Source organism: Nuphar pumila, chromosome 4, assembly GCF_984573655.1.
Source record: "Nuphar pumila chromosome 4, dmNupPumi1.hap1.1, whole genome shotgun sequence".
Taxonomy (NCBI): Eukaryota; Viridiplantae; Streptophyta; class Magnoliopsida; order Nymphaeales; family Nymphaeaceae; genus Nuphar; species Nuphar pumila.
In genome coordinates this window covers 145,766,110-145,782,269 of record NC_143252.1, presented here as the reverse complement: position 1 = coordinate 145,782,269, position 16,160 = coordinate 145,766,110, and the positions used below count along the sequence as shown (strand labels likewise).

At 38.7% G+C, this 16,160-nt stretch overlaps 1 protein-coding gene across 1 annotated transcript in view; it reads right to left on the bottom strand.

Annotated features, from left to right (window-relative positions):
* Positions 1 to 16,160, bottom strand: part of LOC149841529 (tubulin-tyrosine ligase) — a 30,784-nt gene that overhangs the window by 14,258 nt on the left and 366 nt on the right. The window contains exons 2-4 of the mRNA XM_090003891.1: positions 15,714 to 15,974; positions 1,448 to 1,572; positions 251 to 464 (exon numbers count right to left, since the gene is read on the bottom strand). Of these exons, the coding sequence (XP_089860017.1) occupies positions 251 to 464; positions 1,448 to 1,572; positions 15,714 to 15,974 (600 nt within the window). The remainder of the gene's footprint in view (positions 1 to 250; positions 465 to 1,447; positions 1,573 to 15,713; positions 15,975 to 16,160) is intronic.

The following is a 16,160-nucleotide window of genomic DNA, read 5'->3' as shown; positions in this document are numbered from 1 at the left end:
CTCTCCAGATGCTGGATCTGTTAGATAAATTAAACTAGGCAAAAGAAGAAAGAAATACATATAACAAAGTGTTTTAGTTTCCATCCACTGCAGCTATCAAGTATCAACAAACAGCAAAATCACTTATCCATTGACCACTAAAGAATCAGAAAGTAGCGGATGATGACACTCATACTATAAAATAGAATAATAATTTGGTAGAATGATCTTGGAAATGAAGAAATCAAATGAAAATTAGAAATGTTTTCACCTTGTTGGATAATCTGTGGATACATCTATTTGATAGGTCTAGATTGGTAACATTCACGAGTGGATGTGTCACATAATCAGAACAGGGTTTATCAGGTCCATATATTCCACCAGAAAAGCCAAGAGCCCACTTGGTGTAATTTCTGGTGAACTTTGAGTTATAAATTTCCAAGCCAGGTAAGCTTTGAAGGAGCACATCTACAATTGCATCATCACTATATCAAAGAGAAAATAAATAAGCCACCTGTTAGTATCAAACCATGCCAGTGACTACAATCCAAACGAATAGCAAGATCCCAGATCATATAATATAATACATTGTTGTATGCCATAAAATACAAGTGGAACTACACTGATTACTGCGCTAGCACTAGCTCAGCAAAAACAACATAGCAATTTTGTTGTAATTTGGCCCAGTGAAATGAAATTCATAACAAGAGGGGGTACAAGATACATAATGAGCAATGAAATATCTCACACCACTCATGTCACCTCTAGGAGCATCAGCTGAAGCTAGTCTCATACTTCCACACTTCATAGTCTGCCTAGTAATTGCCACAACTGACTCCTATGAGTGAGGGTCAAAAGGCATGCACATTAGTAGGTACGGGATGCACTGGAATGGACTAATGCCAACCCTACGTCATGTTGATCTGACCAATTCCACTCAAATATGAAGTAGATGTAGTTGCGCCCAGATCTAATACAACACAAACAGATGCTGATTTAAGATAGACCAATATAAGCAAGGTCCGGACTCCGGGCCTAATGCAACGCAAAGCAAGTGTTAATCAAATATGCACGAGGGGAAGGGGTGGGGGAGGCGAGGTTGGGAGAAGGGTGGGGGAGGTGGAATTCATGTGGTAAATCAAACAAGGAGAAAAAATCACAAGAGAAAAAAGACACTAAAAAAATTCTCAAAAGAAATTTATTCCCATGCAGCTAGACACACCCTAAAAGGATTTCCATAGATAGTTAATTTCCAATTAGATTTCTTCATAAGTATTTATGAAACGCTAAAATGAAAGACACTGAGAATAGATTAACTCATACAGTTCACATAAGCAATTCCAAGAGAGAAATCATTCAGAAGTTAGTTGGATTGAACAACCGAAGAAACCTAAAACACTAAAAACTTAACTATCAACATAACCAACAATATTTGATAAGAGCACAAATTGGTAGAAAATACCATTACCAGTTTTGGAGTACCGGGTTGTCATTTAACCAGATTGCTCTTAGATTTCTACACTTCCTGATTTCATTGACCACAGTCTCCGCATTCTGGATCTTGTTTCCCCACAAGTTGAGGCCAATAAGATTCTATCAATATAGATGGTTCAAGTAAATTATAATAGCAAATAGTGGAAAATAACAAATGCAATAAAAAGGCTTATTTGAAGATATGTGCATATCAATTGGATTTCAGCCAAATAAGATTAGATATTTGACTATATGTTTAGACATAAATCTAGTTGGATCAAAATCAGTATGACCAAAGGCCAAGCAGATATGAGTCTCAAGGTCAAAATTATTGCACAAATCAGGTTGAATCTGGGATAGATTTCGATCAAATTAATCTGTTGGAAGACCTAATAACATGTGCATAACAGGAGAACACAACATATGAAAAAGGAATGAGAGGACTTGCATACATTAGACTTATCCCGAACAGATGGAAGAGATAAAACCATTTCAATGACACAATCCTGGGTTCACTGTTTAGATCATGAAGACCAGTGTCAATGCAGCACAAGGCCCTCCTAGTGAAAATTTAGTACATGAACCAACCCCAAGCAAATTATGTTCTTAGTTGTATGCACAAAAAAGTTAAATTACATCACATTCACAAACAAATTTTGTGGTGCACAAATGACATTTCTAATGGTTAGAAATAATGATGAAAAGTCCAGACAATCAAGAATGAGACCTTTCTTTGATATTTCTAATGGTTTGAAATAATGGTAAAAAGTTCAATAATCAAGAAGACAACCTTTTCTGTTTTAAGCGTAAGTTAGGGTAAATCATAGATCAATGGTTTTTAAGAGGGAAATTGCAATTTTGCTAGACTCTCCATATCATCCTAGGTAAGCAAAGGCATATAAAATGAGAACACTGGTGTAGAGGGAGAGGGAGAGATTTTTAAAATAACTAAAAACTTAAGTTCCACTTCAAAATTTTCCCATTTCAAATTCAGACATCTCATTTGCACTGAAAACATTATCCACAAAACACTGGTCTACCAATAACTTCAACAGAAGTCCTTTAGCGTTCTTGATGTTCATTGATGCAAATATGGTTAAAGTCAACAACTAGAAAATCAAGTCTTCCACATCAAAGCAGCACAAAAGAAATTTGTCAATTTTCTGGGGTCTCAAAATCAAAAGGGCATGGAAACCGACAAGAACTCCTGAATGGAAGCAGAAAGAGATACAACATCAATTCCTTTGAAATGGTAAAAATCTTTCTCGAGAAAGAAAGTGTTGCATGTATCATCTCAACTTGGTTATGTTTCCTTTCTTTTTCTTTAATATTTCTTCTCTATTTCAAGAATATCAGGTTCAGTGTTGTGAAAAGCGTTGAGGTGTAGCGAGGCGCTCCACCAAAAACCGAGGCGAGGCGTAAAGCGTAAGCCTCAAAAAAAAAATTTGAAAACTTTTAAAAAATTATAAAAAAATATCTAAAAATATCAGACATTAGCCCCACTTTGTATACTTGCACCTTGAAGTTAGGCGAGGACCCTGAGCAAATTTTGGTGGATTAAAAAAAAAGAAAGAGTAAAGTGTGGTGTTTGTTAAGGACACAAATTAATCAGAGTTCTAACTCGAGTCCGAACCAAATCTGGCTCATATATTATTGGGTCCACTAGTATATTTTCTAATCTGGGTCCAATTCAAAGCACATATATATAATCAGGTACAGTTAGATATGGGTGAAATCAGGTAAAACAAATATGAACAGATCTGGGTCGAAATTAGCATCACTCAACCCATTTTACTTGCTTGAAATCATTTTTTTTTAAGCCAAGCTGCGGTTAGGCAGACTCCTACCAGTTATACAAATATACCATTGGATTTTGAACCTGCAACTTCCCAACACAAGGTGCACTAGCTGATCCTACCAGACAAGGAGAGCCCCATGCTTGAAATCATTTTTTTTTATTCGAAGAAACCGCCCCTGGCGCAGAGACCTAGCCATGCTGGCTCAGCCTATCGTACTGCGGTCTCTATCCATGTCGGCATAAAACTCCGAGGGCTTACCCCTCGACCCCAGCGAGTTGCCAAGCTTCGGCAGGGGGTGACGCCCATGAGATTTGAACCTAAACTACCCGTCAAACAGTCTAGGCCCCATCCCGCTACGCCTTAGGTCTGCCGTGCTTGAAATCATGATCAATATGTTTTGCCCATTTTCAGTGGATCCAGCACCCAGGAGTAAAAAAATAACTGAATATTCTGCAAATCAGATTCAGATCCAAGTTTGATCCCACTATTCACCAATGGTGGTAGTTGTACTCATGTACCAAATCTCACGATACGTTAAAAAGTAAGGATAAATCTTGGGAAAGTATCAGCATATATTAAATACGAACTATATATACAATACAAAAATAGAAATAACATAAAAAAATACTGCAAAAATGTTTTTTACAGTGATACTTATTTTAATATTACAATAAAAACCTGCAATATTTTCAAAACCGGTGATATCTGATAAATAGTGTTTTCTTATCGTAAGACACGGGCATTTGAAATCATCGAGATAAAATCGTGCTATTTTAAACTTATCTGCAATTCACCACCGCGGTGGCTACTCATGTGGTCAGCGGGGTATTGTGTCAAGCTGAAGGCACCGGATCCGCTGGTGCATTGGGGCTGTTGGTACTTTATCACGATTGGGGCTCTCCATCCATGAGAATGCCAACGGGCTCGCCCACTACGCCATCATCTGCCAGGAGAACCGGCTGAAAGCCTAGAGGGAGACGTACCTGTTTCGGCTCCACCACGAGAGAGGCGTGCCTGTTTCGGCTCCACCACGAGAGAGACAGAGAGAATGCTGCAACTATGAGAGTCAAGAGGGAGAGATTGCTGTGAGAAAAAAAACAGAAAGAGGGGTTCGAAAATTGTTGATTCAACACATAAAGGGTCGGGGTTTATCCCTAATTTTTGGTCAAATGAGGGTTTTGACCCTCATTTGACCAAAGGCTTTGAGGCGTGTACGCCTCAGTCTGAGGTGCGCCTCGCCTCGAGGCATGCGCCTCAAGGCCTATGAGGCGCACGCCTCGAGGGTTTTGCGCTTTACACATGCGCCTCAAGGCAAAAAGCCTCTCGCCTTGAGGCGAGGCGCGCTTTTTGCGCCTTGAGGCGCGTTTTTAATAACACTGATCAGGTTCTTCTCTTACCAGTATCAAATATAACATGCTGAACAAGATTTTAACGTACAACCTGGATGTACGATGCACATCAGCTCAGCTCCTAGGTAAGTTTTATGATGATGATTATGAACACTAACTCCATCATTTGCCTACTCTGCCATCTGAATTGGAAAACCCTATCTCTTCATCACTACATGAGAAGGAATACACACAACTACTGTAATGATTTCCTCAAGAAAAACCAATGCCTACCAGAGCAAGATTACAACACAACCCACAAAGGGGATACTCTCAAGAGTTACAATAGCACACACTCACAATATAAAATAAATATTTTATTAATCATAAAATGCATAAAACATGAATACTTTCGTGGGGACCAATAGCCCCATATATATACAAGACAGAGAGGAGGGAGAGAGACCAACTAGCCATTGGCTATGTCACAGGGACTCGGCAAATTGGGTGCCGCACCCACGTCGACGCGATGCGATGCGGGTGTGCGTGCGGCACTCGGTGCAGTCAACCCGACCCTGGGTGCGGTCTGTGGGCGCTGCCCCCCAGAGACCCCCCACCCGCTGAACGTGCAGTAGGACCCGCGCCGGGGGAGAGCCCCCCCCCCCCCCTTCTGCAAGGGCAAAAACTCTGAATCAGGCTCCACAACTCATCAGCTCGACCCCTTCCCTACACAAAGAGGGCGCAGGGAGGGGGCTCGACCCCTCCCCTGCACAAATTATATATATTTTTTGACGCACCCCCGCACCCATGTGACATAGGCCATTGGGGAGATCCCAGCGACTATATATATATATATATTAACACTCAAACTTACAGTGAGATCACTGAAAGTTTGTCAATGAGAAAATAGAATCTAGGACAAGGTAGTTTCTTGTCAATTGATATTCAAAGGTTACATAAAGCATGATATAGTATCGAACATAGTGACAATCCATCTCCATGTGCTTAGTCCTCTCATAAAATGTATGGTTGCCGATAATATAGACGGCACTCTTGTTAGTACAGTAAAACTTTGAGACTGTCATTAAATGCACTCCCATATCTTCAAATAGTTGTTCCAACCATATGACTTCTGATGCAGTGGTGGTCATTGTTCGGTACTCAACTTCAATTAATAAAGAGAAACTTTTTATTGTTTTTTGCACTTCCACGACACAAGCGAGACACCTAAAAACATACAAAAACCAGTAGTTGAGCGACAATCATTAGGATCCCCTCCCCAATCCGAATAAGAGTACACACTAAATCAAGAGATGAGGAAGATGATAAGAGAAGTCCTTTGAAAGCAGTTTTTTAAATGTATCTAATTATCCTCTTAAGAGCACTCATATGCACAACAGTTGGCGAGTGTTGAAATTGACTTGCAGTATTAACTGCATGAGAAATATCAAGCCAGATGATAGAAAAATATATGAGAGCTCCAATCATCTGATTCAGTGTGGAATCCTCTAGAGGCGTTCCATCATCAATTTTCATTTTTGCATTAATCACTTTTGGAGTGTCAATTCTTTTCTAGTCAGTAATTCTAGATATGTCAATGATCTCAGTCCATTTGATATAAAGGCCAACCTCTAATGGAGGCTAGATTTATGAAAGTCCTAACAGTGGTCTCATTTTTGCTATAGGGGAAAATATTTTCTCATAGTCTATTATGTATTCTTGAGCATATCCCTTGGCAACTAATTTGATTGTCTTTCTAAAGTCCCATCACTTTTGGTTTTGACCTTACATGCCCATCTACGTTCTATTGGCTTTATCCCATTTTGTAATTTCACAATATCCCAAGTCTTGGACTTTTCTGAGGCTTCTAGTCTATGTCACATGGGTGCGGGTGCGGGAGTGTGACACTTTCAAAAAACTTGGGTGTGAGGGTGCATCAAAATATATATATATATATATATATATATATATATGTATATATATATATATATATATTTTATGTTTTAAGAGTTAACTTACTCCCATCATATTTTTTATGAATTCTTTTATCTCCCTCATTCTCTAATCAAACCATCAGATTAATTTGACAAAAAAAATAAATCCAAGTAAGTTCACCAATACAATGCCATCTTAACCCAGTTCTAGTATTAGTAATGTCTCAACACGAATTGCGCTTGAAACCCAGGATTTAAAAAAATGGGTCGGACCTGGGTCAGGTCTGGACCCGACCCAGACCCAAACTGGATACCCCACCCCCGTGCTTTATAAAGCAACAGAGGGGTTAGGGTTTTCTCATTCGAGAAAACCCTCCCCACCTCCGCCGCTTGCCCTGGTCTCTCCTCCCGTCCGACCTCCAACCGTCGGCTCGGTGGAGCGCCGACCGATAGCCTCCCCCCCCCCCCCCCTGTGCTCGTCCCTCTCCCTCTCTCTGTTACCCTCTCCTCCCCCTCGGTTTCCCTCCCTCTCAAGCTCCCTCAGTCACCGAAACCCCGACGAGCCCCACCGCTCGTTTCTCCCTCTCACGACGTTTTTTCGACAGCTGACCCCCCTCCCACGGGCACCCTGTTCGTCGACAACTTCAACACCCTCCGCGGCCTTCTCAGGTAAACCCCCCTTCCCTCCAGTTTTCTTCTCTCTTCTCCTTCTCCCTCGACCCTCCTATTCTCAGGTCGGTGGACCAGAGCCACCATCGTGGTGGCTCTGGGTCTGCCAGGGAGGGAGGTGCTCAGCACCTCCCCTCCTCGTTCTTTTCCCCTCTTTGACCCATTCGGGTGGCGACGGTAGGAGGCAAACTTGGGAGCATTTTTTTTGTTCAAAAATGGACACAAATGACCCTGGGTGCGTTGACCGCACCCAGGGTCTCGTTGACCGCACCGGGTGTCGCACCCACATCGCGTCGCGTCGCGTCGCATCGACGCGGGTGCGACACCCAGTTTGTCGAGTCCCTGTGACTTAGCTTCTAGTTCAATCTTCATGGCTTGGACTCATTCAGATGATCCTTAGCTTGACTATAAGTCTTGGGTTCAAAGTAAGAATATATGCAAGCTCAACATGTCTTATGTTGTGGAGAGAAAGATTCATAGGATACAAATCTATCGAGAGGTCTCAAAATTCTAGTAGATCTCATAAGGTTGGAAGTTTCATCTTGTTCTATTTGAGTGAATCTTTCTAAAGCACTAGGTTGGTTCTAAGTGGTTCTTCTATAATAAGTGAGGATAGGAGGTTCAACTTCAGAAATGACATTCACATTATGGTTATCATGGGCATCTACTGGAGGTTCCAAATTGGTAATATTCTCTTCTTGATCAAGCTCATCAACATTTTCTTTAGGCAATAAATCCTAAAAAAAATGAATATTCATTATCTTTCTTAGGCATACTAGAGTCAAAAATAAAATAGCTCTCCTTTTCAATAAAATAAACATTTCTTAAAACATATAATTTATTATTTTTAACATTATAACAGCTAAATCTTTTTTTATTCTCAGTATAACCAATAAAAACACAAGGAATGACTTTTGGTGAGAGTTTGTCTCTTCTTTCATTTAAAACAAAACATTTACAACAAAAAACTCTTAACCTACTATAATTTGGTTGAACACCAAAAAGGTTTTTCAACAGGGGTGATATTTTTTAAAGAAGAGGATGGAGTTTAGTTTACGAGATAAACAACAGTGAGGGCAGCCTCAGCCTATAAATATTTTGTGAGAAATATCATTTAAATCAAGCTATTTTTTAAAATCATTTGAAACATACTCTCCACTAAATCAGTTTGAAAAATAGATATGTTAGAATTAAATTGATTTTTTATCATAGCATGACAAGTTTTAAAATAATCGAAAGCTTCTGACTTATGCCTAATAAATCCAAGTATATCTATAAAAATCATCCACAAATACAGTATAATAAGAGAAACCACCTTTTAAGGCAATGGGGGCGGGACCCCAAACATTCGAGTGCATCAATTCAAAAGACAGAGAAGAAATGAAATTAAGTTTGGAAAAAAGAAAAGATTTCATTTTTACAAGTATGCAATAATACAATTAAGATTTCCATCGTTACAAAAAAAATTCAAACAAAGAAAATATGGAACTTTAGATGCACAAGGATGACCTAAACGTTCATGCCAAAGTTCAAAATCACTATGTTTGGCAATATTAAAAAAATTCTTGGATAATTCAATAAAGACCATGTAGTAGAGGCTTCCTTATCTATGGCCTCACCCAATAAGCTTCCCTGACTAGCGATCCTGCACCCAACAACCAAAGGAAACGTCGCACCCATGATCGAAAATTTGAAAAACGGAAAGAAGGTTTAAACTCAGTTTTGGAATATGCCTGCCATTTGAAACAAATTTTTTTTTTGAATTTTCAAAAGTTTTATCAATGTTTCCTACGCCTTTTATATGTAAAAAAGTTTCATCAGCCGTGAAGGCAAAAGAGTCGTATAAATTGGTGTGACAATCGAAAATGAGATCAACATTCAGGGTCATATAAAAATATCGTCCCAAATCCAAGAGCCAAGAATTCATACCGGAAGGCTAGAGATCGCGGCACCAGTGGTAGTGGATGAAGCTTTAAGTAGCGGTTGTAGAGCCTCTACCAATTCAGACAAAGAGAGAGATCCAATGGTTTTGGAACCATAATCGAATCCATTCTTTTGTCCTTCTTGGGAATGAACCAAAGCTAGTATCTTTTCGTCCATCTTCTTCAACTTAGGGCAATATGGCTTGATGTGCCCCGGTTCTCTACAAAAATGACAAATAATTTTTTTCTTCCCATCACTATCTTGTTGAAATTTGTTGAAGTGTAGAGGTTTATAGGTTATAACAATGGAACTAGTCTTAGATACGACCAACACGGTTTCCTTGGGTTCTTTTGGCTCCATAGATGATTTTAGGCTCATTTTCTCCATACACACTTTTGCCAAAATTTCATGTAGTGAGAGAGTTTCATGAGTCTCACGCCTATGTAATCCTTTCATAAATTAGAATTGTCCTTCTTGAACACACTTCTTCCATTGTTTGGCATCATTAGGTGTGTCTCATATAGGATCATGTCTAGCCATCTCATCCCACAATATTTTTAATTTTCCATAGTATTCTCTCATGTATTGATTGCCTCTCTTGCATGAATGAATCTTGTCTCTAAGTTCCCACAAATAAACGACATCCTTTTGAGTGTACATCTCCTTTAGAAAGGTCCAAGCTTCATCGGCCCTTTCGAAGCTTAAAATATTATCACATGGATCTTGGTCCATGCTATTCATAAACCATGAGAGGAACTTAGCATGGCTCAATTCCCATTCTCTCAAGGTTTTCCAATAATCGAACATAACCTTCTCCTTTTCACCATATTTTAGGGTTTCCTCCACTCCATTCACATTCTTGGTAAGAATGAGTTGAGTTTCCAGAGTAGAATCATCCACTAAGTGTCATAGTTATTTTATCACAAGGATGTGCCTTATCGATGTGGCCTACCTATTGTAGTTGCTCTCATCAAAATTGATGGGGACGATGCTGACAACCTCCTTCTCGGTCATGGAGATGGAAGAATATATATATATATATATATATATATATATATATAGAGAGAGAGAGAGAGAGAGAGATGAAGGAAGAAGGATGCACGAAGGACACCGCGAACACATGAGCACCATGAGCACCACAAGCACTTGAAAATGTAGAGGCCACCGATTCTTAATCACAATTGCATGAACAAGGTCCCAAGAGCCAATGGCTCCGATACTAAGTAATGATTTCCTGAAGAAAAACCAATGCCTATTAGGGCAAGATTACAATATAACCCACAAAGAGGATACTCTCAAGAGACAATAGCACACACTAACAATATAAAATAAATATTTTATTAATCATAAAATGCATAAAACATGCATACTTTCATGGGGACCAATAGTCCCATATGTACAAGATAGAGGAAAGCAAGAGACCAACTAGCCGTTGGGAGGCCCCAACAACTAGCTGGTCAAAATGACCAGCATACCCTAGTCAAAGCCAAAAAATACAAAAGAATAAAAATAACCCTAAATACAATCTAATAATAAAACAAAATCAAATATATATATATATATAGACACACACACACAAACATCTCTTAACAACTACATGCCAAGAAGCTACAATAATATTAGAAAAACATGCACGAACTTGAATATGCCAATTCAACATAACTAAATCTTGTCACATGACCTAATGACTCAAGCATGTTTGAACAACCTTTATGTTAAAGTCATCCACTAGAAGACATTACATATATAGGGGATTCCAATATCATCATCTTTTACGAAATCTATATTGCTTGTTTAAGATGCAGAACCATGGCAATAAAATCACAGTTCTTCCTGGAGGTTGCTTAACTCTTCTACTCAATACCCAGTTGTGTAGTCAAAAGATATCTGCTAGCTAGATTACATAAGCACCATGATCTACCTTCTTTGACACAACCTACCATATCCCAGCTATATCTGATAGAGGAATCATATATAATCAGCCATTTTTATATAATCAGCCATTTTTATAAGGGATTGCCTATGGAGTATAGCTTTCTCTGCCTACCCCAAGCATGCCGCACAATCATGTTGACATGATCACATTTGTATTTAGTTATAACAACATTATTGAAGCTAAAGTGACTAAACAATGTAAAGTGATTTGATTTCCACCGAGCTTACTGCTCTAAGATCACTGATACTCTATTACAAGCAATAGGAAACATATCAAAGCATCTATAAACTAAAGCTTTTCACACTAAACATCTACTTGGAGTGTCTTCAAAAAATTATTCTTTTCAGATTGTCTCGACTTCATTTTGTTGCAGATGACATTATGTTTTTTTGTCATTCTAGAAGACTTCTTATTCTCCATAAATCTAAAAGATAAAGATAAAATTATATCCTATCCGAGGACTGAAAACCATCAAAGAGCACTCACAAGCTTCAGAAATTGTCATGTATCCGCAAGTTCTAGCAACTTTATCTGTTATATTTTATGGGAGTTATCAAGTGTATTGGAATAACTCCGCCTGTGTAGTTATACACTGCCGGTCCCAAGCCCGGATAAAGGAGGAGGGTTGCGGTAGGCCTGTGACAGCCAGCATAAAAACTTTGTCATATCCTATGAAAATGAACCAATATGAGAATTTCGTTGGGGCGTTCCCTACTGAGCGACGCGTTGTACTCTCTAGGCCCGGAGGCAGTGATAAATGTGCAAGGGTTGCTAGGTCGTCGCCCAGAAGCGACGCGTCACACCGGCGCCCGGGTGTGGTGTCAAATAGGCAAGGGTTCCCTCACTTTGTTGGACGGGTGGGGGTAAAGAAGTTAGTCCAAGACCATAAAATTAGGTTAGCCACTTGGAACATAGGGTCTTTAACTGGTAAGTTGGTAGAGTTAGTAGATGTTATGTGTAGGAGAAAGATTGATATTTTATGTCTTCAAGAGACCAAATGGGTAGGTGAGAAAGCTAAAGTGATAGAACCTTGGGGATATAAGATTTGGTATACAGGAATAAATAGGAATAGGAATGGAGTAGGGATTGTTATGAGTCGTCAGTTTATAGATAATGTAGTTGAGGTCCGTAGGAAGGGTGATAGAATTTTACTTATTAAATTAGTATTAGGTACGGATATTATTAATATTATTAGTGTTTATGCACCTCAAGTAGGTTTAGATGATTCCATTAAGCATCAATTTTGGGAAGATTTAGATGGAGTAGTACAAGAGACATCTTATGGAGAAAAGCTTTTCATCGGCGGTGACCTTAATGGACATGTAGGCATTAGTAGGGATGGATTTGAGAATATCCATGGAGGCTATGGTATAGGAAAAAGAAATGAAAGTGGAGAAAGGATTTTAGATTTTTGTTTGTCCTATGATATGATCTTAGCAAACACTTGGTTTAGGAAGAGGGAGTCTCACCTAGTAACATTTAAAAGTGGGGTTAATACGAGTCAGATAGATTTTTTCCTACTTAGAAAGAGAGATAGGGGTTGTTGCATCGATTGTAAGGTTATACCAGGAGAAAGTGTAGCTACACAACATAGAGTCTTAATTTTAGATCTTAGAATTAGACAATGCCGCAAAAGGGATAGACATAGGATAGATCCTAAAATTAAGTGGTGGGCACTGAAAGGAGCTAAACAAGGAATGTTTGTAGAGCAGGTAGTTAAGAAAGTTGATTGGTGTCTCGAGGAGGATTCAGAATCAATGTGGAATAAGATAGCGGGTGGTATGAGAAAAGTAGCTAAGGAGGTATTGGGTGAGTCTAAAGGCGGTGCACCACTAGGTAAGGATACATCATGGTGGAACGAGGATGTCAAATTAGCTATTAAGGTTAAAAGAGAGTGTTATAGAAATCTAAGTAAGAGTCGTGATAATGAGAATTTGGAGAAGTATATGATAGCAAAGAAGGAAGCTAAAAAAGTTGTTCGAAACGCGAGGGCTAAGGTATATAAGGAGGTTTATGACAAGTTGGATACCAAAGAAGGCGAGAAGGATATTTATAGGCTTGCAAAGATGAGAGATAGGAAATCGAAGGATTTGGGTATGGTTAGATGTATCAAAGATGAAACGCAAAGGGTTTTAGTCAAAGATGAGGAGATTAAGGAGAGATGGAAAGATTATTTTGATAAGCTATTTAATGATAGTCATGCTCAAGATCTTGGAGACTTCTCCATTCCTTTTCATGAGATAAATCGTGACTTCATGCGCAAGATTCAAAAGAAAGAAATTGCAGAGGCTTTGAAGAAAATGAAATCAAGAAGGGCAGTTGGCCCAGATGGTATACCTATCGAGGCTTGGAAATGCTTGGGAGAGAAAGGTTTAGAATGGTTGACAAATCTTTTTAACTTGATTTGGCGAACAAATAAGATGCCTAATGAGTGGAGGAAGAGTACTTTGGTGCCTTTATATAAGAATAAGGGTGATATACAAGATTGCACAAACTATCGTGGTATAAAACTCATGAGTCATACTATGAAACTTTGGGAGAAGGTGATTGAGTCTAGGTTGAGGAAGGTTGTCATGATATCGGAGAATCAATTTGGTTTTATGCCTGGAAGATCAACTATGGAAGCTATACATCTTCTTAGACAACTTATTGAAAGATATAGAGAGAGGAACAAAGATTTGCATATGGTTTTTATTGATTTAGAGAAGGCATACGATAGAGTACCTAGGGACGTTCTCTGGTGGACAATGATGAAGAAAGGTGTTTCTCTCAAGTACATTAGTATAATTAAAGATATGTATGAAGGAGTAGTAACCAATGTCCGCACTTGTGGAGGGGTGTCAACCAATTTTCCGATAACGGTTGGGTTACATCAAGGATCTGCTTTAAGCCCTTTCCTATTTGCGATAGTGATGGATGAGCTTACGAGATCAATTCAAGAAAATGTACCGTGGTGTATGTTGTTTGCTGATGATATTGTTTTGATTGATGAGTCTAGAGCTGGGGTTAATGCTAAGTTAGAATTATGGAGACAGACATTGGAAGCTAGAGGTTTTAAGTTGAGTAAGAGTAAGACTGAATATATGGAATGTCGGTTTAGTAAGCAACGAAGTAGTGATGGGAGTGTAGTGAAGCTTGGTGAGCAAGATATACCGGTGAATGATTATTTCAAATATTTGGGATCCATCATTCAAAAGTATGAAGAAATTGATGGAGATGTAAATCATAGGATAAAGGTTGGGTGGATGAAATGGAAAAGTGCTACTGGAGTGCTGTGCGATCGTAGAATGCCATTGCGGTTGAAGGGAAAGTTTTATAGGACGACTATTAGACCCGCTTTACTATATGGTACGGAATGTTGGGCTGCCAAGAGACATCATATTCAAAAAATGAGTGTAGCTGAGATGCGGATGCTTAGATGGATGTGTGGAAATACAATAAAAGATAAGATTCGGAACGAAGAGATACGTAAGAAGGTAGGTGTTGCACCCATTGAAAATAAGATGCGAGAGAATCGTTTACGGTGGTTTGGACATATTCGGCGAAGGCCTAATGATGCTCCAGTTAGAAGGTTGGAGAAATGGGAAAATATATTAGTTAAAAGAGGTCGAGGTAGGCCTAGGAAGACTTGGATGGAGATGATAGGAGAGGATATGAATGCTTTGAACCTCACCGAGGACATGGCGTTGGATAGAAATGATTGGAGGAAAAGGATTCATGTGGAAGACCCAAAATGAATTTCTTTTTTGGTTCATATCGCTGACCCCAATTGTTTTGGGATGAAGGCGTAGTTGTTGTTGTTGTTGTTGTTGTATCAAGTGTATTGGAATTCCTATTATTCAGTTCAATGCTATTGCTGTGACATTCTATAGCATTTGAGGAAACAAAATGTTGAGATGTTTATAAGTTATACATTTTAAATTATTCTAGTTCATCCAATGGTTTTACTGAACTGGTACAGAGTCTCTATGATAAATTAAAGAAAAATCCTCTGGATAATTAACTGACAAGGCACCCATTTTCCAAAAATATTATCAACGTTGTCTCTTTGTAATTCACTTAGTTGTCATCATTTGTTCATGATCTCAATTAAGCTCTTACTTAAAATCATTTCCATTTTGTGGATATTTTGCACGGTAAACCTCTTATTAATTGTTTTGAAACATATGATTTTCGCTCTCTTGTTGCTTGGCTAATCTAACTGCATCATTGAAAGATTGCTTATGCAGACCATATTGATAGAAAGCTATTTTCAACAATTTATTTAGCCTCATTCACATCACTTTCTACCTTGACCAAAAATTTATTTTAATTAATCATTATAAAATATAAAATTTATCTTACCTTGACCAACTTTATAGTTGTTACTTCTTTTAAAGCTATGGTACAAGTTCTTTAAAATATGATACGATACGACAATATAAAACATATAGTTTGGTTTTACCATATACATTTTTCATGAGGTGTAGCTTGAAAAAAGAATACTGAGGAAAACATATTACTGCAAAAGATTGACACATACAAGTGATGCGCCTTGCAGCAACTTGGCCAGGCACCTAAATTCAAACTTCAATTACTGCCAACAGAAAATGACTTTCTAAAGCATGAGAATATTATGTAAGTGGCACCTAAATTTTAAGTAAACTTCACATATAGAGGACATGCAACAAACCGGAAATTTACTAGGTATATCAAGTGAAAGCAACATAGCATCGTCAATATCAAGCCCCTCAAGCTCCAGCCATTGAAATTCATTCCCTTCCTCCATGGATTTGTGCAATTTTCTCTTTACAATATCCACAGGATCATCCTTGGGAATGCTTTCTTCCAGTTCTTTCCCTTCAAAGTCCATAGCTTCAGAAGCTGAGTCCAAATCATCAGATACACACATCAATGCAGCCATCCTGTCAGCTAACCCCTGAATGTCTTGCAACTGCAAATGATCGACCATTAAGTTCGCAATAGATTGAAGTTGGGTAGACATTGCAAGGAACAATTCATATCTCAACAAGCTCATATTCATAAGGTCGAGTGAAGCCCCAAATCTCAAACACTAAGAGAGATCTCTCATTGCCAGAAAGAAAGGAAGCAAAGGGAGAACTTTCCGAAAGGAGGAATA